This window comes from Cyrtonyx montezumae, unplaced genomic scaffold (assembly GCF_038088225.1).
Source record: "Cyrtonyx montezumae isolate F1298 unplaced genomic scaffold, pur_monq_1.0 scaffold_51, whole genome shotgun sequence".
Taxonomy (NCBI): domain Eukaryota; kingdom Metazoa; phylum Chordata; class Aves; order Galliformes; family Odontophoridae; genus Cyrtonyx; species Cyrtonyx montezumae.
In genome coordinates, this window is record NW_027072058.1 from 588,495 (window position 1) to 611,011 (window position 22,517).

The following is a 22,517-nucleotide window of genomic DNA, read 5'->3' on the forward strand; positions in this document are numbered from 1 at the left end:
AGGCTGAGCTCATCTTATCACATTATTTTTAGACTTTGGCTCAGGGGAGAATCTGTTTATAACAACAACTGTGAGTGGCAAGCACCAGCCCTTGAAAGGGAAATTAGAATGACTGAATGAAGGGGAAGAGAGAGAGAGGATTTATATTTCCCTTTCCATCACCAAGAATTCTAGTCTGGACTTTCCTTTTCCAGAAGAAGGAAACACACTCTTGAAAAATACATTCTTCCAGGAGACTGATTGAGCCTGTCAGGAAAGGCCCAAGCCAGCAGCACTGCACAGAAAGGAAAAGTAATGGGGACAGTTTTATCAAGTGTTCCTTCTCCCCTCACCCACCTTCCCCATACTCTCCAACAGTGGTTTCAGGTCAAAGTGCCCACATAAAAACTCTTGGATCCCAGTATTCCCAAAGCAGCAGCAACTTCAGGGCAGTCTGAGCCAACCAGCAGAGCTCCCACACTCCCTCCATAAATGGGAGGCCAAATGTCACTGCTCTTCCTTAGCACGCAGTTTCTTCCGACGCTCCATTTTCTTCTGTATTTTCCTCTTCATCTGCAGTTGCTTTTTTTCCTGCAGTGTCTGCTGGACCTTCTCACGGAATTTATTGTTTTTCTTCTTGATCTTGGCCAGCTCTGCCTTCCTTTTTTCCTCCAGGTCTGGATCCTGCAACGACAAATGCCAGGACAGCAGTGATATGCACAGGGACAGTGCCAGTTCCTCACCTTTGCTAGATGCCCACTCTGCTTTCAAACCCATGGCTGAGGGGGCTGCTGAAGACACTTATTTCAACACACTCTTCAATATCAGTTGTCCTTTAAGATAAACTTCACTGCCCCAAAGAGAAGGGGAGAAGCACACGCATCACAGCAGTGAGGCAGGAACTGTCGTTTCTTTTCCATGTCATGAACACCATACCAGCTACTGATCAAAATAGTTTATATAGCAGCAACTCTCACCTTTCCTTCAAGGATCATTTGTTTCCGCTTGTTTATTTCTTTCTTCTCATCAAAATCCATGTACTCCAGTTCCTGACAAAGTAAAAATACAGCAGAGCAGTCAGTAGCCAAGCACTGAGTTGACACAGAGGAAAGCAGTCCTGCTCCAGTCAGCAGAATCTCAGCAGTGTGCACACATTTGGAGGCTTGCAGTCCTCCCCCCAGCGACCAGCCCCAGCACTGAGCAGCACAAAATGCTGCAGAAATGTGCACTAACAGAGCTAACTGAGGGACGACCACTCAAATGAAACCCCCACCACCATGGCAAATATTTAAGTGCTTCCACTACAAGGAGGAGCAAAATTCTGAGCTATGTGCTCAAAAGAAAACCTGCATATCCAGAACCTAATATTAGACAACAGCTAATCTCCTGGCTGCCTAAGGTTTCCTGTCCTCTGAAGAAAGGAGCTTCATGTTTGTGCACTTACTATTTCACACTCCCTCCTTGTGACATTCACGTGGGTAAGGATGTCAAGCACCGATTTCTCTTCCACAGAAAACTCCTGCAGCTTCAGTTCTAAATCAGGATGAGACATTTAAATATCACAGTTGGTTATGAAAGCCAGAGGCACTTTCTCAACTGGTAAATAACCTATGTAGTTCCACTGACTAGGAGCAGAAATGTTGTCATCAGTTATGACTGTTGTCACTTCTGTCGGCCCACAATAAAGGACCACATCCTCCCTTTTGCAATTCCCATAGTATGAGATGTTGCATTTATTGGGTCTGTTTCCTTTAAAAAAAAAAAAAGGATGAAGTCTATGCCTTTTTGTTCACCTCAGCATATACAGTAGTGAGGAAGTAAGGAAGAAGCTGTCTGCTTTAATAAAAGGCTACAAAATATGTTCCTCCATTAGAAACAGCAAGTACAAAACTGATGGAGGTTCAAATGCTCCCTGCAGGAAAGGGAAACCTTATGCTGCTGTTCTGAACCATACATCCTGGTTGATAAAATCCAGGCTGCAAGCACCACAGACACAAAAAACATGCAGGATTCCCCATTTTAGCAGTATTAATGCTCCCCACTTACTGATCTCCTCCTCAATAGCGTGTACAAGATGGATGTCATACTGTGTCACCATTGTAATGGAGATTCCATTTCGACCTGCGTGATGAAAACAGTGCCACATGAATCCTGACAAGCAGAGGGAAAGGAGGCCTAACCCATGCCAAATTCCATCCATCTCCACGAGTCAACCTAGCACGTTATGGTGACAGGATGCTCCAAAGGGTCTTTATTTGCTCTGAAAAAGCAGTTCAGCTGGTGCAGATTGGACACAAAATAAGCTATCCTTGCAATCTTAAGGCACAACGCTGAGCCAGCAGAGTGGACTTGGCACTGACTGAAAAGACTGTACTGCAGCTGCTGGGAAGGTTTCCCTCACTCAGTCAGGGCACAGCCCCAGCACTGAGATCCCAGTTCTGTCAGCTGCAGCACTTCTGCAAGCAGTGCAGTTTGACCTGCTCACCTGCACGGGCTGTCCGGCCAACGCGGTGAATGTAGATTTTTGGCAGGCCTGGAGTGTTGTGATTGATGACAACTTGTACAGTAGGAATGTCCAAACCTCTGCAATGCAGGGAGAGAGAACAGAAGCTGATAAACTTAATTTCAATACCTAAAATCTAAGCTCCTGATCTTTGCTTTCTTCAAGGACCCAACATTCTCATGAACAGAGTGTTTATTAATAAGCTTAAGCTATTCTAGGATAAATTTTCATCTCATGCAACTCTTAATAGTCACAAAAGGGAGTGACCTGCCACAAGTCACCTGATAATCTCCCCTGGACCGAGATAACAAACTAAGCTGTATAGAAATCATTCTCCTGCTAGAATGCACACACCTGAGGCAGCAAAACAAGCCAGGATCAAAACTACATCGTGTACAAATGGGCTCCAAAACACAGCTTAGAGATATTCTGTAATGGTAACAATCTAGTCCTACCTCTGAGGGCAGAATTTTAAGCTCTTTTGTTAAGCTGACCCTAATCTCTACAGTGATTCTGATACTTTATAAGTAGGGTTAAGGCCTTTGGCAACAGAGACTGCAGTTTGCTCTTACCTGGCAGCAACATCTGTGGCAATAAGAATCTTAAAGATGCTGGACTTAAACTTTGCTAAAGCTGCAAATCGTTGCCGCTGGAAAAGGAGAAGCCAGGATGAGGGACACTGTGATCCACAGGAGCTGACCCAGAGAGCTGTTTGGCTCAGGGGTACAGCTAGGAGCATCCACCTCCCACACTCATCCCATTACTCACCTGTTTCATCATGGAATGCAGAGCTACAGAAGGAAAACTGAACTTTCTAAGCATCATATTCAAGATTTGACATTCCCTTAAAAGAAAAAAAAAAAGAATACCTCAGGCAAACATAAAGCTGACTGATCAGGACAGGGCTAGGATACCTCTAGAAGCCCTCACAGTACAATTACCACAATGTGTTTAGTTCCTGAAGCATTATGACAGAGTTGGGAACAGGACACCCTGAGAGGGTGAATGGATTCCCACCCGCACTCAGGGGAACGCCATCAGCACCACATCTCAGTCCCCAGCAAGGTGAGTGACCTGAAGGAATGAACAGCACAGGAGAGCAGCCCTACTCCACCCTTTCCAGTACCCACCAGGAAAAGGAAATGTGGCTGCAGGGAAGTAAAAGCAGCTTGACCTTCCCGAGTGCTACATTTCTGAGTGGCCCTTCAGCCCCAGGTTGCTCAAAACAAAAAGGTGCTCTTCTACCACATTTCAGTACAGACTGAGAAAGCAAACACCAGCATAGCTTAACAGCAGTACAACAGGAACTTGGAATCTGAACTAGAAGCACAAAAACATCTCTACAGTAGGAAAAATTCCACTTACTTGCAGGTTTTGGTAAAGATAATAATAGACCAATCTTCATGCTCATCCTGGAAGGTCTGGATTAAATGGACAAGGTATGCATCCTTGACTGCTTCAGGTACAAGCAAGTAACGCTGGTCCAGTTCCTCTACTGTCCGCACCCTGTTGGGAAAGGACAGTAAAGCACTGAAATCCCACAGCTCTGGCAAGAGAAGATAGAACACAAGGGATCTAAGAGACAGTAAGGAGATAACAGAGAAGAAGATTCCAGGTGTGGCAGAGCAGAGGCACACGTACTCAGATGTGGCCTCCCAGAAGAAAGGTCTGTTCATGGCCAGGCTCTTCAGCTCATTCAGAGTATCAGTCAGTGTGGCACTGAACAGCAGTGTCTGCCTGCGTGCTGGAACAGCCTCCAGAATCACCTCCAGGTCGGCAGTGAAGTCAGCACAGCCCTGCTCCAACAGCCGGTCAGCTTCATCCAAAACCTAGGCACAGCCACAAGGAAATGAGATTGTCTCCATGCGTTCCTACAGAATTAAAAGCCTTAAAAAGTGGGGAAAATAGAACAAAAAGTGAAAAAGCTGCCCTACCAAAAACTTGATCTTTTTAAGGCTGAAAGTGTTGGAGCTGCGGAGGTGATCTGCCAGCCTGCCAGGCGTCGCAATGACAACGTGGGGTTTGCGGGAGAGCTCCAGGGCCTGTGCCACCATGTCTGCAGCGAGAATTTACCCCGTAAACACAGTGTGTGTGGCTGGAAAACACTGCTGTGACTTCCAGCCTCCGTGACAGAGGACACGGGCACCTCCAGCACGAAGAACGCATGCTGGCCGCTCTGCTCGTGCCCGGCCTGCCCACACTAATGTCTCAGCACCACTCACCCAGGCCGCCCACCACCACGCAGTCCTTCAGGCCCAGCGGCTTCCCCAGCACACGGAACTGCTCGGCGATCTGGTAGGCCAGCTCCCTGCGGGGAGGACAGGGCTAAGCGGGCACACCGCGCGTCAGGCGGGGGCCTCCCGGGGCTCCTCCATACCTGGTGGGTGTAAGCACCAGGCAGAAAATGCCGTAGGGATCCTCGGACAGCACCTGAAGCACCGGCAACACGAAAGCCGCCGTCTTTCCGCTACCCGTCTTAGCGCAGCCGAGACAATCACGGCCTGAGCGGGAGAGCGGGGGAAAACGGTGTGGAATACAATGGGGGAGGAAACGAGGAGGGACGGGAGATAAAGGGACCGCGCTCACCCTGAAGTATCGGCGGGATGCAGGCGGCCTGCACGGCGGTAGGGCGGCTCAGCCCCATCTGCCGCGCCTGCTCCGCCAACCACGTCGCCAGCCCCAGCTCCCGGAACGCGGCCATGCCTCCGCTGACTGCCACCGGTGCCGGTGACTTCCGCCCGCCTCCGCGCTCTCATTGGCTGCTCCCTGCTGGCCCCGCCCATCCCGCCTCGAGCACCCGCTGCTTTCCGGCGCTTTCGTGACGTCACGGCCACCTCGCGCGCCTATTGGCTGCGGCGGAGGTTTCCATGGAGACGGCGGCTCCCGGCGGCCCTCGGGGCTCAGCTGCTTCCGGGGACGTGTCTGCGGAGCGGCGATGGCGGCGGCGGCGGCGGCGGGAGCCGGGCATGGCGGCGAGGCGGACGAGCTCTTTGACGTGAAGAACAGCTTCTACATTGGGGCCTACCAGGCTGCCATCAACGAGGCGCAGCGGGTCAAGGTGCGGGCAGCTCGGAGCGGGGCCGGGCTGTGCCTCGGCCCGGAGGCGATCCGCCTTTCCGTGGCCGCCTCCTCCCGGCCTGGTTGCTTTGCCCGCCTCGATCCGGGCTGTTTTCGGTGGGGGAAACGTCCCACGCGCGGCCTGGCAGCCTCCTGTTGGGTTTTGGTGCCCGGGTTGCTTAGAAGAGTTCTTGTTTCTTGTCCTTCCTTCAGCCGTCTAACCCCGAGAAGGAAGTGGAGAGGGACGTTTTCTTGTTCAGAGCCTACATTGCCCAGGTGAGGCTGCAGGTGCTGGGTTTGCAGCAGCATCGTCTGCCTGCAGGGCTGGAGTTGGGCACGTTGTGAATCTGAGCATAATTTACACAACGAGTAGTAAGTTCTAAGTGTTCTTCCTTACCTTTAATAGAGAAAATATGGTGTTGTTCTGGATGAAATTAAAGCTAATGCAAGTCCTGAGCTCCAAGCAGTGCGGATGTTTGCAGAATATCTTGCAAATGAGAGTCAAAGGTAAGGCTGGTAGTAAGTTGCAAGTCAAACTTTTCTGACAGGGAGCATGTTTCTTCATGGGAGGTTTGTAGAAGCACGGTCTTATTACATCTGGCTGTGATTTTCCCACAAAAAGATAAGTTTCCTGATGGCAAGACCTTTTAAACGTTCCTACATTCTCACCCATGTTCTTGCAGGGATGCAATTGTTGCTGATTTGGACAAGAAAATGGCTAAAAGTGTTGATGTGGCCAACACTACTTTCTTGCTGATGGCTGCTTCAATCTATTTCCATGACAAAAACCCTGATGCAGCTCTACGCACTCTACATCAGGGGGAAAGTTTGGAATGGTAAGTGTAACTTGATCTGGTGTTGCTGAGGTCTCTGTTAGCAAAGTCTCTCTCATCTGGAGGGAGTTGTAATAGGAATGCCCAAGGTCTGGCTTGTCTCTGAAATGCCCTGCAACCATTGAGAAGCTGTTTAGAGGTTTGCCTTCGAAGTAGTAAGTGATTTGGTGCACAGCCTGCAATATAAAATCTATTGCTCCCTTGTGAAAATTAAGAATCTGATTTATTGATTGCGTGCATTCAGGATTGCTGAAGCAAGTACATGGCAGTGCACCAGGAGAGCAGCTGGGAGCATGCTTCCCTGCTTTGAGTCCCACTGAGAGCACTGCTGGCTTTGTTGGCTGCTCCTGTGGAGAGCCTTGGCCCTGGCACGGGTCGTGCCTCTCTGCTAAGCAGCAGGTTCCTGAGCAAAGCACAAGGAGTGGTAAGGCATGCCATCGTGACAGTTGCTTTGCTTTTGTTCATTGCAGCATGGCGATGATGATCCAGATTCTTCTAAAGCTGGACAGGCTTGATCTGGCTCGGTGAGTGAGTGTTTCTGTGTCATTTCATTTCTGAGTAGTGTGCCTAAAGTGGTTTGAATCTCTAGGCCTGGGTTTCTTCCCTTACAGAGGTAAAACAGGGAGCTCTTTCACAGCTTGTTTCAATAAAATATTGAGAGGTAATTATGCCTCATGGCCAGTTTGTTATGGCTGTTCTGCTGTAGAGGTGAAAGAGCTTGAAAGAGGAAACTAAACTGTTTTCATCTTAGAGAACAGGAAGAGAGGTCTTGTGCTCCTTTTATGCAAATCCCACTTTTGCATCTGCAGCAAAGAACTTAAGAAGATGCAGGAGCAAGATGAAGATGCGACCCTCACTCAGCTGGCTACTGCCTGGGTGAACCTGGCTATAGTGAGTATCCCTAGCATCTGCCCTCCCATTCGAGGGAGTCTGTTTCTGTACAGCTAGAAATTGACTGAGTTACCATATTCCATTAAACCTTTTGGTGCCTGCAACTGGTTGACAGGAAAAATTATTGCAATGAGGAGTTACAGATAATCAGCCAAAACCACATGTTGTCTGGTAGTCCAGATATCAAGTGTTTGAAACCAAAGTCTCCTAAAATTCAGCAGACTCTGAGGCATGCATGCAATAGCATGTTATGATATATTAAGATTTTTTCTTTAGTGTTCACTTTATCTTGTTATGAAATCTTTTGTACATAGTTGTGGCCTTACAAAAGCACGTGGCTGAATTTTCCTTCAGATCATATTTTCCTCTAGGGAAACTCACTCTCTAATCAGTGTAAGCTGCTGCATCTAGAGCCTTTATGAGGCTGGAACATTTTGAAAAGCCAGCTGTTTATACCTGGCTGTAATTACAAAATCTCATTTCATAACCTTTTATTACACTATTGTATTACGATGTTCTTCCAAACATTAAATTGGTGTTCTGAAGTGGTTCTTTTGAAATGTATTTTCTTTTTGAATGAAAACCTAGATCTTTTGATCACTTAAGGGGTTCTTAATATTTTTGTTTCTTTCATCTCTAGTCTTACAGTGATCTCCTGTGTTAGAGGAGATTATGTGAATGACAACAGCTCATTTCATTTGATAGCCCTTCATATTAACTTCATGGCTCAGTCCTTCTACCACAGGAAGAATATACAGCCTTCTTAGCAATACACAGTGAAACTGCACACTTGTGTCCTCCTTTTACAGGGAGGTGAGAAGTTACAGGATGCCTATTACATCTTCCAAGAGATGGCAGACAAATGCTCCTCCACTCTCCTCCTGCTAAATGGGCAGGCAGCCTGCTACATGGCTCAGGGCAAGTGGGATGATGCAGAAGGAGTACTTCAGGAGGCACTGGACAAGGTACTTTCTGGTTTTGCCAGGCAGATTAGCTTCAATCTGAGTTTCTCCTATGCACAGTGGGTGTAGCAGGAAGGAATTTCACCATTACACTTCATGAAAATGTCCCTAGCAGTGGTTGCTGGTAATTTCTACTTTACTTACTCCAATAAAGTGAGCTATGAGCTTGTCAGTTTTCTTGCACACCTGTGCCAGTTGTTTCACCTGGTTGTGGTTGGGGTAAGTCACATAGGCAGGTGATTGTTTTTGTTTCCAGGACAGTGGCCATCCTGAGACGTTGATCAACTTTGTTGTCCTGTCACAGCACTTGGGCAAACCACCCGAGGTGAGGCTTATTTTATTGTACTCAAGAAGCAGATCAGCCTGCTCTGCTCGGGGACAGATTGTGTGTTCCTACTGTGCATGGTAACTTGGGTTGTGTTCTCATTGGGATTGCTGTTAATAAGATAGTTTTGGGGCTTGGGGAGACATTGAGTGTTCAGTAAAGTCTGGATGTCCCACTGTCCAGGGGGATAGCCTAGGTGGAGAAGGAAATCTTCATGTTCTGGGTTTGGATATCTCTTTTTGTTGAATCTGTTATTGAAGGGCTATCTGTGGAGTGTGTACAGGTCTTACTGCTTTTAGATTGGGCTGCTAACATTCCAGGTCCTGAAAAAATCAGCTCTTTACTCATTGAGAACAAAGCCATGGAAATACTGTTTTAAACCCTTGGTTTTTCTTCATGTTATCTCAGTATTTAAATTGCCCTATTTCATCCCATCAGGTTACAAATCGTTACTTGTCACAGTTGAAGGATGCACATAAGAATCATCCATTCATAAAGGAGTATCAGGCAAAGGTACTTATTACCTCCTAATATGAAATTGGTTTATAATGACTTACACCACCAAGAGGAGGGGGGCAAGGGGATTACTTAGTAGCAGACATGACTGCTGTGCTAAGGGGGCAGGTCCATATTCTTTCTCTAGTGTCTCACCACTCAGTGGATTTTCTAGCCCCTGTGTGATGTGTTGGGAAATAACATCCAGGTGTTAACCAAAGGAACAGTGTGCCCAAAATCTGGTAACATCTGGGAAATGATGCTTTGAGGTGCATCTGACCCAGATTACAAACTTGTTTGTTAGCATGGGACACTGTGCTTCAATAGGGGAAACCTTCTGGATGAGAGAGAATTGGGATGGGCAGAGGAAGGTAATAGGGAAGGGGGAATGAAACAAATTGAGGAACAGAAAATTTGCTTTTTAGAATTGATTTTGCCTTAGTGACTTGCTGTAATAGTATTCTCTTCAGCTTGGGGGTAGTGCAGGCTTTTGGTAAAGATCAACACTGGTTCATTTTATTTTTATTTCTGATTTGAAGGAGAATGACTTTGACCGACTAGCCATGCAGTATGCCCCCAGTGCATGAGGAGCAGGACGAGCCAGAGGACCTGCTCTGTGGTACCTGGGAAGTGGGGGTGTTATCCAGAGCCCTTCTGGTAATGTGGAAAAGTGCCCTTTGCAAGTTGGCTGGCTTAACTCGATGTGGCAGGGCCTTGCAATCCAGGAAGCCATTGCTAAATCTGTACATAACATGTAGCTACCTGAACTTGGTAGCTGAAAAGCTTGTGTTGTGGCTTTTTGGGTTTTCAACTCTGTTTAAAATACAGTGCAAATCACGTTTGCAACACTGTACCTTAAACATTCCTAATAAAGCCTTCTCTGGATCTGTGTGCCCCTTAATTTACATTCTGAAATCCAAATGATTCTCTTCTGGGAAGTGAGGGTGGTACACCTATGGGAAGTGGAGGCTAACTTCAGTGCATGGGTGCATCCTGAGTTATGTTTAGGTTAACATCCTCTGGAAGAAGGATGCACAGCTGTAGGGGTCACTGCTGGTGAGAGGGAAAGCTTCCCCAGAATAGAAATAATCCAATTGTAATAGGCTCAGCCCTGATCTTAAGTTGATAAGTGCAACATCTCGTGTCCTGGAGCCAGGAGAGCATTACATCCTGCAGTACGTGTGGAAGTGTGTTTGTTCCGGGCCGTTTCTGAGAAGGTGTTGGTTGTTGCACCTGATGTGTAATGGAACATCACAGAGCACCGTGTGATTGTGCCATGGGCTCCTGAGTCACGTTTCAGGCTGCCCTTTGTGTCGGGTGTGGTGTCAGAGGCACAAAGAACAGATGTCACAAAGAACAGAGCCCTCAGCTGGGGCCTTCTGAACTCTAATATTTGATTTATCTTTTGGGGAGAGGGAGAAGAGGGGTTTGTACTACACTGTAAATGTGTCTAACTGGCATTTCCTTTGTGCCCACCTCGCACTGATTGCTCTGAAAGAGCTCATTGTCTCTCTCCTTGGCTTGTTTAGCAAGCAGCTATTTTCAATGAGGGGTTATTCATGGTCCAGTCTTGAATGAATGTTTCCTTTGTGGAGCTGTCTGAGGGGGATGTGAAAGGGGCTTGTGTGCTCAGGGCAGCCATTACCCACTTGATGGGCCATGATAAATTGACTTAAAAATGTAAACAATAAAAGCAAGTGGCATAGTAGGAGCCAGCACTGTCAACGTGAGAATGGGGGAACATGTTCAGAGCTCTGGGAGCAATGAGTTCGCGTTTTCTCATGGCTGTCCCAATTAAAGCTCCAAAGAACTTGGAGGCAAAACGACCCTCCCAGAACGGCTGTGGGCACAGCAATGGCTTTAGGTGGCTTAAAACTCGAAGCTCCGGTCCCACGGGTGGGTTTTCTATTTATGAGTGATTATTTTGCTGCCTGGAGCAGCAGGGATCCTCCTGCTGCACTTGGGGTCCTCGCTGAGGTGCATCACTGAGGGTCCTCAGCACAGGACCACCACCTCAGGCCTGCACTTCTTGCAAACCGAATGTTTGATGATCTGTGGATGACAATCGACCTTCTGCTTTTCATTTTGGACTCCCTGAAGGTGAGGTTTCTGTTCCGGGGGGTTCCTCCTCGTGCCCCTCCTCATCCCACAGCGTTTTGTCCCGTGGTCGAACTTCTGCACCTATTGTCACTGCAGCGGGGGTGCTGGCAACACCTGGGATGGAAGGGGGGGACAAAGCTTCGTGCTGCTTCAAGGCTTTTGTGGGACAGAGAGAGAGGTAAAACAACCACGGGGTAGGGATGTTGGACACGGAGAGCTCTGCTGGACGGTGCTGGGCTGGCTGGATGTGCACGGAAATCCTGCCGCGCCTGCATCCCGGCTCCCCGTGCAAGAAAGCAATCTCACGGCATTCCGCGTTGCAAATTCCAGCCTAGCTTCACCCGGGCCCCTAACGAGCCGCGCTAATTAGCAAGCACCGGACGAGCCGGGCCCGGGAAGCTCCGCCCCCTGCAGCGCGGGGCGAGCGGAGCCGGGTGGGGAGGGGGGGAGGGGGGGAGGGGGGGAGGGGGGGAGGGGGGGCGGCTCCAGGGCCCGGTAACGGCGGCGTGGGGAGGGGGGTGGGCCGACCTGCCCCGCGCGGAGCGTGCGCGGTGCCGCCGGGCACGGCGGGGCCATGGGCGAGCGGTGCTGAGCGCCATGCGGGGCCCCGAGCCCATGCCCGGCTACGGGCAGCTGCTGCGGCGCGGCTACGGCAGCCTGGCGGCGGCCGCGCGGGGCTGCGTGGACTGCGGCTGGGAACTGTCGCGGAGGACGTGGGTCGAGAACGCGCACCTGCGCTGGGGAGAGGTGCTGCTGTGCGGGCTCTGCGCGCTGGGCTGGACCGTGCTGCGCCGCACCGCCGCGCGCCGCGTCTTTCGGGTCAGTGCCGCGGACCGTGGGCTGCGGGAGGGGCGCGTCCTCCTTTCCCGGGGCTGCGGGGACGTTGCGTGGGGAGCTCGTTCCGCCGCCCCGGGGTTAAACCCCCGTGGGGTTCGTTGCGCGGGAGAGACGCTTTATCCGTGGGGTTGAATCCTCTTTTTGCGGAGGAGTTGGTGTCCATCCCCCCCACCCCCCCCCCCCACCCCGCGGCTGCGTCCCGAGCAGCGTGGGGAGCCTGGGTGGCTTGTCGCGTGGGGAAGGTCATCTTCCATCCCCTGGGGGTCTGTGCCGTGAGCGGGGGGGGCATTGCAGAGCATCCCCTCTGGGCTGAGGATCCCGTCCCGCTGACCCGGTGGGGTCGGGTGGGGGGGGCTGGGGAGTGTTTCTCAGCATCAGTTGTGTTTTGCGTGAAAAACGTCCTTCCCCGCTTTCCTTCTCTGTCTCGGCGGTGCGTGGGCCGCCGTGGGGCCGTGCTGCAGGGCTGGGCCGACCTTCAGCGCGGGGGGGATGCGGGGTGCTGGCATCCAACCTGCACAACCCCCGGCTGCGTTTGCTGACCGTCATCCCCTCTCTGTTAGCGCGATGCTTTGTAAGGAGCAGAACAAATAGGACTTCCCTGAGGGCGATGGGCAATCCGGATTGAATTTTTTCTTGCTGTGCAACAAACCCCGTGCTTCGTTTCTGATGGCTCAGCCCTAGCAGGAGCAATCTCATCCATTGCACCCTCCTGGAGAGGTGCTGCGTGCTCTGCAGTGCCGTTCCCGCAGCCTGGAGAGCAGTGGAGCAGCAGGATTAACGCAGGTCAGGTGGGAGTCCTCAGCTCTCACCTCCCCAGGAGATGGCACGTGGCATAAAGCAGCCCTGCATCTGCGTGGGACAAGCCGTGAGCCCTGGGCAGAGCACTGCCTTCACAAATGGTTTTATAGGCTGAAGAGAGCTACCTTGCATCCCCTCATTGGGTCGTCAGGACCTAGCTCTGCCTTTGCTTTTCAGAGCTGCTTTTGCTTATCCAGCAGAGCTTGGCCTTGTGCAGAGTTCCAGTCCGAGGCCCCTGGAGGGATCGGAGCTGCTGGTTAAGCAGGGTGTTGGTGATGATGGGCTGGCTCTCCGAGCGGGGCATTTTTCCCCTTCTTCCCTGCCCCTCTGCCTGCGTGGAGCTGCTGCTGGGCCACACGTGGTGCCTGGGAGCTCAGTGAGCAAGGCTGGAGGTAACGCTGGCTCTGCTCTCACAAATGGACGTGCTCCCTTTGTGCTCCGCTTTCCCCCTGTACAAAGCTCAGCTTCACAGAGCGAGCAGTAATCAGAGTGTGAAAAAAAAGCTCTCGGAGCCGTGCAGTGCCCTCGGAGGACACTTGGCAGCGTGCACCAACGCTGAGGTATTGTTCCCAGGGAGAAATGGGTCATGTTTGTAATTGCAGAGGAGCAAGGAGGGTTCATCAGAGCCAGTTCTTGTGGCTACGCCTGCGTGTGCTGCAGGGGTGAGCGGGTGTGTGATAGCATCAGTTCCTCCCAGCAGATAGGTGGAGGGGTGGCAGCAGTGAGAGGCAACTGTGTATTCACATTTAACTGAAGAACCTGAAGCAGTTCTCTATTCTGCCAGATTTGCTGTGGGAAAAGCTGGAGATGGTGGCTTTCCTCTCCAGATTGTACGAGATGGGTTTGTATTGCATGCCTCCTGTGCAGGCAGCAGAGCAGCGGGGCTTTCAGCAGGAGCCTTCCTCACTCGGGGAGAAGTCAGTGGGAAAGTAAAACCCTCTTGTTTAATTAACACTGGGAGGAAACTTCTCCCATGTTCAGGACTCTGCCTCCCTGTGTCTGCTCAGAGCATCCTTCCTCTTTTTGAATACCTCCACGTTTCCTGCAAGAACTCAAACGTGCTCATAAAAATGAATGCACTCTGCGTTTGGGGAATGCTGCTTATAAATAATAGATCTTGCTGCTTGCATTGCGATTCCTGTGTGTCTGTAGAGGAAGTGACTCTTACGTGAGACCTTGAAGCCCGAACCATACAGTGCATCTCACTTTGCTGTGGCCGTGACTCTGAAACGTGTGCCTTGAGGCCGTGTACCTCTTCCTGTGCTATTTGCATTGCCCTCCTTTTCTTGGTGGGAGTTCAGCGCTTCGGTTTCTCACCGCAGCAGCATTTAACCTTCATCACACACATCTCACCGTTGGTGGTGGAGGTCGTGCTGGTGGTGGGAGGGGTTTGGTCAGGATTTGAAAGCGTGTACTTCTCACCCGTTAAAACTGCCTGCTCTGTGCATTAGAAGTGGTTTTCCCATCATCCTTAGAGCAAAGATAATTTTTGCCCGTTGTCTCTGTTTCGAAGGATCCCTGCTAGGTGTGGAAGTGCAAATGGAAAGGAGTTGTTTCGGTGTAGGAAAGATCCCAAGTAGTGGAGCAGATGTGGATTATCAGATAGGGAAGGTTCCTGACTGGCATGTGGAGTGGCTGCAGGCAAGCTCTGAGAGTCTGATTAAAAAGCAGCAACCTGAGCATCCCTGTGTGAGCTGAACATCCTGCAGGGCAGCTGAGCCCAGAATAGCTGTTGCAAGCCCAGGCAGACACTTTGCAGCCCTGAATACCCTGAGCCATCCTTGCCCTGCTGCTGGAGCTCCCCGTGTCAGATCGTCCCCAGGCAGTGAGCATCTGCCTCTGGATCTGGTGGCTCTCAGGTACCCCTGGCTGTAATGGCTGCTTTTTCTCTGCAGTGGGTAAATGCTTTCTGGTTTTGGCCCAGACACTGGTCAGCTTGCTGCCTTAGTGGCATAATTTGTGGGACACTGCAAGGAAAAGTATTGGGCGTGTTAGGAAATGGCTCTGGAAAACTGAGTTTCTAGGTAAGAGCTGCTGTGTGCTCTCAGCACTGATGTGGAAGCTGGAAAGCAATGCTCCCTATTCTCCCTTTCAGTGGTTTATGTCACTTTTCTCCATTTTACAGTATTGTCAAGACTTGCTTTTTCCAAACCCCCGAACAGGGCGTGTGAATTGAGGGAAACGATCGCTGTCCCCAAACCCAGCACCCAGAGCAACCCCTGCTGCTGCCTCTTCCTCACCCACCTCCCCAGCTCACCCCACTGTGCTCTGCTCAGCATTTGAAGCACAGACCGTGGCAGCTCAGGGGGGGAAGCCACAACAATGGGCCTTTTCTTCACCCCGGGAGTGAAGCTGCAGGTCTCGGAGCGGGGGCTGCCCTCCCCGTGCTGCTGTGTCAGCACTCAGGCATGAGGAGGTTATTCAGCCCCCGCTGGACCCCGTTGGCAGCCGGGTTGGGTCTGCAGAGAGTGTCTGCTATTGCTTTTCTCTCCACGGGGGAAATTTGACTGCTTACAGAGGAGCTGAGGAAGAAGTAATGCCTGTTGGCTTGCTGCATTTGTCATTGTGCGTTCTATCACATTTATCTGGAAAGTGTTGTCCAGAACCCAACCCAGCTTCAAAGTGCCTTTGCTGAGAAACTGAGGCACTGAGGGGCTCGGTTCTTTCCCCTTTAAAGGTGGGTTGACAGCCCTTGGATTCACGGGCTTAAGGAGATGAGTCTTTGGATTTAGAGAACAGTGATGTTTTTGGGGGGCTGTGCCCATCACTGGTGGGTGGTGGGGCTCTGGTAGGACTCCTGTCCTGCTGTTGTAGCTGCCTGCAGATTTAAAGGGATGCTCTGCTTTGCTGTAGTGCTGCAGGAGGGACTTGAGTGTGTTTGTTTTTTTCTGTGGGTATATATTTTTCTGCCGCTTCACCGGTGCTGTGGGCAGCAGTGGTTTCCATTTGGTTTTTCTCTCCCTCCAGCTCCGAGCTGCTCTCACAGTGCTCTCACCCTCTGCTCCACTCTTTCCCAGCCCCCAGGTTGTGCCAGGCAGTGCGGGGGAGCCAGCACAGCCCTCCCACCCTGCTTCCCGTTCATTTTCCAAGTGAATCAGAAGATTCTTGTGAAGGTTTCTGTGGGAGTATCGAGGAGGGAGGAAGAGCCCAGTCGCCCTTTAAGAGCAGCCCCATTACATCACTTGCCAAGAGCTGTGGGCTCTTTCAGCTGGAGCCAGATCCACTGCTCCTGCAGCAGCACCCGTTGCCCTTAGCAACAGGCATCTCCGTGCTGTTGCCATGGGAACGACAGCTGGGTAGCGGGAGGGCATCTCCTGCCTTGCACATCTCCCACCTCACACATCACCTGCCCTGAGGACGGGCTTGTCAGGTTTGTAGCACTGTCACCATCTCTGCCAAGGGCCCAAGCATCCAGAAGCATCTGTCCCAGCAGGATGTGCCGTGATAGTCCTTGTCGTCAGCTCTGCCTGCCTGGAGGAGAAACCTGCACCCTTTTCAGGTGGGGAACTGAGGTGCAGCTGAATGCTTGGCCGCTCTGCTGCGACAGAGTTGTGGGGTTGAGCCTCAAATCCTAAATCCAACCCCTGATGAAGAGCAGGAGAGTGGCAAAGGTCGTCATGGCGAAGCACTGAGCTGTCCACGCAGCTGAGCTGCTTCTCTGCTCCACTTTGTGGACATACAAATAATTCATGCTTTCTGGGCTCGGGACTTTCTGTCTCTGCATTATTCATTCACCCTTCAAGCTTCCTTCTCTTTTTCCTGCTGTGTCTCCTGTTGGAAGAAGCTTTGGCAGCAGTGTGTTCTCAGCCGCAGTGAGGACAGCCATGCTCTGAATGTGAGGTGCACTGGGGAGAGCTGCCTGTCCGTGTCTGGAGGGGCTGTGGGCAGCTTGGCAGAGCGTGGTGGAGCTGCTGCTTCCAGGTCGGAATTTCCCAGCGCTGCTCAGAGCTCAGAACAAAGCACTTTCAGACTGAGAGTGGTGTCCTTTGAAAATCTGACACAGAGAGGGGCTAAAAGCCAGGGACAGCTGGGGCCTTAATATAGCCTTTGAGCATCAAGGAGCCAAGGGCAGGCTGCAGAAAGTGCTGACCTGGGGCAGGGTATGGTTACTTTGCAAGCATTTTGTTTTCATCTCTGGCTTTATCTCTTCCAGTGGAGCTCTCCCCCCGGGGCCTCGGGGTGTGTTATCTGTTTCAGGAGTGACGGTTCCTGCTGGACTGAGTGATGCTCCACTGCAGCTGGGTGGAGGCAGCCGGGGCTGGGAGGGCCCTGTCGGTCTCATGATTAGAAGCAGAGATGGTGTCTGGTGTTGCTCAGCTGCCACTGAGGGAAAACATCAGCGCTGAGAGCCATCGCTGAGCTCAGGGTGTTTGCTCATCCTGCAGAGCACACATGGTCTGAGGTGGAGCAGCTAACGCTGTCCTGTTTTACTCCCAGGGAGCTGAGCTGTTTAACACTGGAGCTTTGCTTGCACTGTGCTTTGTGAGCAGCCCCTGGGCTCTCACTCTCTGGTGCAACGCGTGAGAATCGAAAGAGCGGTGCGCTCCTCATCCTCAGCAACGTGGGGAATCTGATGTGACAGAGTTTCATTCTTAATAATGTGAGCGATCCACCGAGCTGCTCATCCTCCCCTTCATCACTTTGGCCATATCTGGGGAGGTATTGCCTCCTGCCTCTGAGCCCTGAGCAGCAGGAGGGGTGCTGCAAACCATGGGGGAGAAAATCCAGCAGTGCTCGGCTAGAGCTGCTGGGAACGTGGGTGAGCATGGGGTGAGAGAGCAGCAGGAGCAGTGCCCCAGCCCTTACACACTCACAACACGTGGAGTGGTCCCCCTCTGGTGCTGGCTGTGCTGGGGGTTCTGTGCCCCACTGGCTGGAAAGCAGCAGCAGCTGTGTTTAGGACTCTGCAAAGCCATCACTTCCTCACTTGAAAGGTTCTTTTCTGGGACCTGGCAGTGCTGCAAAGTCCATGGTATTGTTAGAGCTTCCTCTTCTGGATTTCCTTATGCAGATGGGGCTTGATTTTATTACATCTGTATTGATTCTGTTCTGCAAAAGCAAGCTGTGGGCAGCCCTGCTCCAGGGTGGTGGAGTGATGCCCAGACCCTGGGATGTGTGCTGTAGATTTCCTCCTTCTCTGCAAGGCTCTGCTTTTACAGCTTTCCATTGTGGCCAAGGCTGTGTGGATGAATCTCCAGCTTCGCATTTTTCCCTGCTTTAGGCTCTTTCTAATGCCTCCTAGCTCAAGCTCTAAGGAAGGCCAAAAGAATGAGGCCCACGTCCTTGGTTTTGCCCTGTCTGGCAGCACACAGCGTGCAGTGCTGGAGTCCCTTTGAGGTTCTGTGAGCTCTGCTGGGCTCCTCCTTGCCATGCAGTGACATTTCTCTCCTGTCCTTGCAGCCCTTCGGTGAGTGGTGCAAGTTGCAGCCGAAAGATGCTGCCAAGATGCCTGAGAGTGCCTGGAAGCTGCTTTTCTACACGATATCCTGGTCGTATGGCATCTACCTGCTCTTCTTCACTGACTACCCCTTCTTCTACGACCCACCATCTGTCTTTTATGGTACAGTCAGGATCCAGGGGGAAGTGGGTGTGGATTAAGATTTCCAGGTTCATAGGAAACCTGATTTGAACAAGGGAACTGGAGTCGGTGGGAGATAACATGGGGGCCTGGTCTGAGAACTTACATTTTCTGTGATGATTATAACTTTTCTGTGATGATTTTAGTACAGATTAGGCTGTCTTTATTATTTTGTTACAGAGACAGTGTCACCTAGTGGCTGTTGTGGACAGCAGGGTCCGGGACACCTTTGGCTATGGAAGGAAGAGGGGTTGAGGAGTTGGAGTAGGAGAGAAATAAATCAAGGCTTCTGCCTAATTCGTGGAGGGGCAGTGGGTCTGATGCCAGAGGCAGCGTCTGGGAGCCAGGATGCTTGGGTCTTCTTCCAGCATTTACCTCCTTTTCATCTGGGAAGTCCTGAGTGGGAGCTGAGCACAGCAAAGTGCTGACAGGCACTGGGGCAGCTCTGCCTGCTGCTGGCTCACCACTGCTTGCACTCCTGTCTCTCTGATGCTGATAAAGGCTCCGTGCTCCTGGCTCTGGGTTCACCCCGGGTGTCTTTGTCCCGTTTCAGACTGGAAGAAGGGCATGGATGTGCCCACGGACATCGCTGTCGCCTACCTGTTGCAGTGCAGCTTCTATGGGCACTCCATCTATGCCACTGCCTACATGGACACGTGGCGCAAGGACTCCGTGGTCATGCTGCTCCACCACGTGGTCGCTCTGACCCTCATAACCTTCTCCTATGCTTTCAGGTGAGGGCCCTGGCTGTCTCACCGTCCCCCTGTGCTGTACCTGTGCCAGCCTTGGGCAGCTGTGCAGCAGAGGGAGCAGCGTTTTTGTGCCCCCCGTGCATCCCCTGAGTGTATACCAGGGGGACTCATCCTGGGTCGGCACAGATCCTGCACTCCCGCAGCGATCCCAGTGCTCAGAAACCATTGCATAGTGTCAGACCCACCCTGCAGCATGCTGCCACACCGAGCCTTCCCAGGCCCTGTTCTGGATTATTCCCAGTGCCCTTCTGCTTACGGTGTGGTGGGCAGGGCGTGCTGTGTGCTAACGCAGCCCTGATGGTCCACGTCTCCCTCCCTCCCTCCCTGCTCCCCTTTCCTGTAGGTACCACAACGTGGGCATCCTCGTGCTCTTCCTGCACGACGTTAATGATGTGCAGCTGGAGTTCACTAAGCTCAATGTCTACTTCAAGCACCGGGGGGGTGTCTATCATCGGCTCAACGACGTCATCTCCAACATTGGCTGCCTCACCTTCAGTGTCAGCTGGTGAGTTTGTCTGCCTGCCCAGTCCTGATCCCACTTCCAGCTCTCCTTGCCAGCTTTTGCAGTCCCCCTGGTGCCCCGGGGCACGGCCTGCTGGGTGTGTGTGCATGGGAACGAGTTGTTTCTATAAACTATTTGGGAAGAGGTTCCTGCAGAGCCTGACCCCATGCTGGGCTTGGAATCCTTCTGTAGTCACTTTGCCGTCTGTCACCACAGAAGTGCCTGTGAAATTTCGCTTGCAGCATGACAAATGACCCCAGGGGAGGAGGAGCTGTTCCCATTTTCCCCACTCATTTGGTTTTAGCGTTAATAAACATTTTTTGTGGGTGTTTTTTTTGGTTGGTTGGTTTTGTTTGTTTGGGTTTTTTTTTTTTGGAAGAAGCAAACGGGATGTGGGCTCGTCCCAGACCCCAGCTTTGCTGCTCCTCTTGGGGAAAGGCAGGAGAGAAAGATGAGGAGCAGAGATAAGTAGCTCGCAGGTTGTCACTCCTGGTGCATCCCTTTGTCTCCTTCCTCCCTCTCTGCAGGCTGCTCTGAGAAGCAGAGGTGGCAACGGGAGCGATTGATGCGAGGGGGAGGAGAGCGAGGAAGGTTTACAGTGATAAACTATAGAACTAAGAAAACCTTCCAGCTGTACTCTGCTGCTGCCCCCCATCCAGCTGAGAAAATGTGCACTGTATAATTGCCTCTTCTCTGAGAAAGCCATTTCTCAGCTCTGTCTCTGGTGCTCAGCCAACAGTCATAGTGTACCCGCCTGTGCAGGGGGGGCTGTGTGAAGTCCTAGAACCCAAACCTTTAAGCCCAAATCAGATGCCAGCTGCAGGAGGAGTTGACAAGGGAGGTTGTGCTGGAGGAAGCTGCTCTGGGGACCCCTGGGGGCCATTAATCCCACCCTGCTCCCTCTGCCCTGGCAGGTTTTGGTTCCGTCTCTACTGGTTTCCCCTCAAGGTGCTCTACGCCACTTGCTACTCCAGCCTGCAGTCGGTTCCTAATATCCCCTTCTACTTCTTCTTCAATGCTCTGCTCCTTGTCCTCACTCTGATGAACATCTACTGGTTTCTGGTGAGTAGGGGAGGCTCAGCAGCCCCTACACTGCCTCTCCTGCCTCAGCTGCTGCGTGATGCCTGCTGCCCACCTGTGTGGGGCGGCTGTGGGGGCTGCAGGCATGGGGGAGCATGGGGGAAACCTGTGTCAGTGCCCAGAGGGCTTCTCTGTGCTGGAATTGAGAATGCTGTCTGTCACCCCAGGGATCCACAGAAGGGAGTGTGACTGGCTGTCATTGCCCGGGGGCTCCTTGGCACTGGAATGTGATACAGGCACAAATAGTGCAGCATCTGCTGGTGTTCTGGAGGGGGGGTGAAGCTCGATGCTGGGCAGGGCTGGGTGGCAGCAGAGTCCCTCATCTGGAGGTGGTGGAGTCAGTTAATGGGGATGAGCAGGGTGGGGTGGAGCAGCTCTGGGTCTGGGGGTCGTGGCTGACGGTGTCTCTCCATCCGCAGTACATCGTCCTGTTTGTGGCCAAGGTGCTGATGGGGCAGGTGCACGAGGTGAACGACGTGCGCGAGTATGACGTGGAGGACAGCAAGAAAACCACAGCAGCCAAGAAGAAAGAGAGTGGGCTCCAGCTGCCCAGTGCTCTGAAAGAAGGGTGAGTGGGCAGGGGTTGGGGTATGGACAGCACCTCTGGGCTGGGAGGAGGGAAGATGCAACAGAGCATCTTTCAAAACATCCACCGCTGGGCTGGAAAAGAGAAGCATGTCTTAATGCAGAGTATAAGAAGTAGCTGCAGGGGTCAGGAAGAACTTTCTCTCCATGATTGGAGCGTTGTGGTGCATCTGTCTGTCTTTGTCCCATGAATCCTCGCCTGTCCCTGCCCCTGCTCACCAGGCAGAACTGGCTCAGGGTGTGACACTGCTCCCTGAGCAGCTCCTGCTGTTCACATGGGGCACAAAGTCGGGTGAGACGCTGGACCCTGCAGGGCAGGTCTGACTGACAGGGGACCAGACTCACACAGCCTGCACGAGCCTGTTACAGCTGTCTGACCTCAGGGGTGATCTGTGAGAGTAAGGGATGGAGAGAGTGTGGAGGCCAAGGCTCATTGCCTGCTCTGCTCTTGTTCACAGGATGCACCTGAAGAATGGACTTGTGAAGGACAAACGGTTATAAGAACGTGGCTGCTGCAGCCTGGCTGGATCTGGGGACTGAGCCAGGACCCTGCACTCAACCCCAGCAGATGAAAGGCACAAGAAGAACTTAATCCCCAGCACCCCTTCATCCCCTGCCTGGAGCCGGGGAAGAGATGCCCCTGATGGAACAGGCCCTGCCAGGCCTTGCCTGTGACCAGACTTCACCTGACGCTGTGTGCTTTCTGTAGCCTGTGCGTGCTGGTTCAGTTGAGAGGCTGTGGCTTTGCTGGTCCAGGTAGGATTTGGAGCTGGCTTTAGGTCCCCTGGTGCTTCTTCTCTCGCTCCATCCCTCAGCTATTCTCAGTCCCTTTGTGATTTCTCCTGTCGTTTGCATTGGACCCTCCCTGCTGCTCTGCCTCAGCAGCGCTGAAGGGTCCTCTGTTGTAGTGTCAGGCCGGGGAGGGGAATGTCCTCTCCTCCTTTGGCACTGCTGTAATGAGGCAAGGGGAGCCCAAAGCCAGCTCTGCTCCAGCAGGCAGCAGAGAGGAGAAGCAGTGCACCTCTGGGGTCTCTGACTCACAGCTGTCTGTGCTTTCTGGAGGCTGTAGCATGCAGCACAGTTCCCATCTGCAAGTCTTCCTGAAAACCCAGCCCTAGAGCATTATTTGGGCCCAGGATGAGGGCCACGACATCTCATTTGCTTAAAAAGCCTATGTAAGAGGCATCTCCAGCTTCCTGCCCAGCAGTGTCTGCTTGCTCAAGAGAAGAGCAGTCAATCT

The 22,517-nt window shown here is 52.1% G+C and overlaps 3 protein-coding genes across 3 annotated transcripts; 2 read left to right on the forward strand and 1 right to left on the reverse strand.

The window, feature by feature from the left end:
- Positions 1–1,405: 1,405 nt before the first annotated feature.
- DDX49 (DEAD-box helicase 49) lies at positions 1,406–5,183 on the reverse strand. The gene is made up of 11 exons (XM_065748770.1): positions 5,069–5,183; positions 4,860–4,983; positions 4,705–4,790; positions 4,417–4,538; positions 4,124–4,311; positions 3,848–3,988; positions 3,251–3,326; positions 3,055–3,131; positions 2,465–2,562; positions 2,026–2,100; positions 1,406–1,512 (listed from the first exon to the last, which is right to left on the reverse strand). The coding sequence occupies exons 1-11, from the start codon at positions 5,181–5,183 to the stop codon at positions 1,406–1,408; spliced, it is 1,209 nt and encodes a 402-aa protein (XP_065604842.1).
- A 234-nt stretch (positions 5,184–5,417) lies between these two features.
- On the forward strand, positions 5,418–9,930 carry COPE (COPI coat complex subunit epsilon). The gene is made up of 10 exons (XM_065748752.1): positions 5,418–5,540; positions 5,753–5,815; positions 5,946–6,046; positions 6,223–6,375; positions 6,843–6,896; positions 7,182–7,263; positions 8,073–8,228; positions 8,482–8,550; positions 8,989–9,063; positions 9,585–9,930. Exons 1-10 carry the CDS (start codon positions 5,418–5,420, stop codon positions 9,630–9,632), a joined length of 924 nt encoding a protein of 307 aa, XP_065604824.1. The 3' UTR covers positions 9,633–9,930.
- A 1,744-nt stretch (positions 9,931–11,674) lies between these two features.
- CERS1 (ceramide synthase 1) lies at positions 11,675–22,299 on the forward strand. Its single transcript, XM_065748746.1, has 7 exons — positions 11,675–11,964; positions 18,181–18,340; positions 18,912–19,092; positions 19,454–19,615; positions 20,527–20,674; positions 21,112–21,260; positions 21,736–22,299. The coding sequence occupies exons 1-7, from the start codon at positions 11,743–11,745 to the stop codon at positions 21,776–21,778; spliced, it is 1,065 nt and encodes a 354-aa protein (XP_065604818.1). The 5' UTR covers positions 11,675–11,742; the 3' UTR covers positions 21,779–22,299.
- Positions 22,300–22,517: the final 218 nt, after the last annotated feature.

What these genes read in the sequence shown, in the direction of transcription:
- DDX49 (XM_065748770.1), bottom strand. Translation starts at nt 5,183, where the DNA reads ATGGCCGCGTTCCGGGAGCTGGGGCTGGCGACGTGGTTGGCGGAGCAG. An exon ending in CGTGGTGGTGGGCGGCCTGG is followed by an intron (nt 4,539 to 4,704) that starts GTGAGTGGTGCT and finishes TTCTCGCTGCAG; the next exon opens with ACATGGTGGCACAGGCCCTG. An exon ending in TGCATTCCATGATGAAACAG is followed by an intron (nt 3,132 to 3,250) that starts GTGAGTAATGGG and finishes CTCCTTTTCCAG; the next exon opens with CGGCAACGATTTGCAGCTTT.
- COPE (XM_065748752.1), top strand. Translation starts at nt 5,418, where the DNA reads ATGGCGGCGGCGGCGGCGGCGGGAGCCGGGCATGGCGGCGAGGCGGAC. An exon ending in TCAGAGCCTACATTGCCCAG is followed by an intron (nt 5,816 to 5,945) that starts GTGAGGCTGCAG and finishes TACCTTTAATAG; the next exon opens with AGAAAATATGGTGTTGTTCT. An exon ending in CAGGGGGAAAGTTTGGAATG is followed by an intron (nt 6,376 to 6,842) that starts GTAAGTGTAACT and finishes TGTTCATTGCAG; the next exon opens with CATGGCGATGATGATCCAGA.
- CERS1 (XM_065748746.1), top strand. Translation starts at nt 11,743, where the DNA reads ATGCGGGGCCCCGAGCCCATGCCCGGCTACGGGCAGCTGCTGCGGCGC. An exon ending in CCCACCATCTGTCTTTTATG is followed by an intron (nt 18,341 to 18,911) that starts GTACAGTCAGGA and finishes GTCCCGTTTCAG; the next exon opens with ACTGGAAGAAGGGCATGGAT. An exon ending in CCCAGTGCTCTGAAAGAAGG is followed by an intron (nt 21,261 to 21,735) that starts GTGAGTGGGCAG and finishes TCTTGTTCACAG; the next exon opens with GATGCACCTGAAGAATGGAC.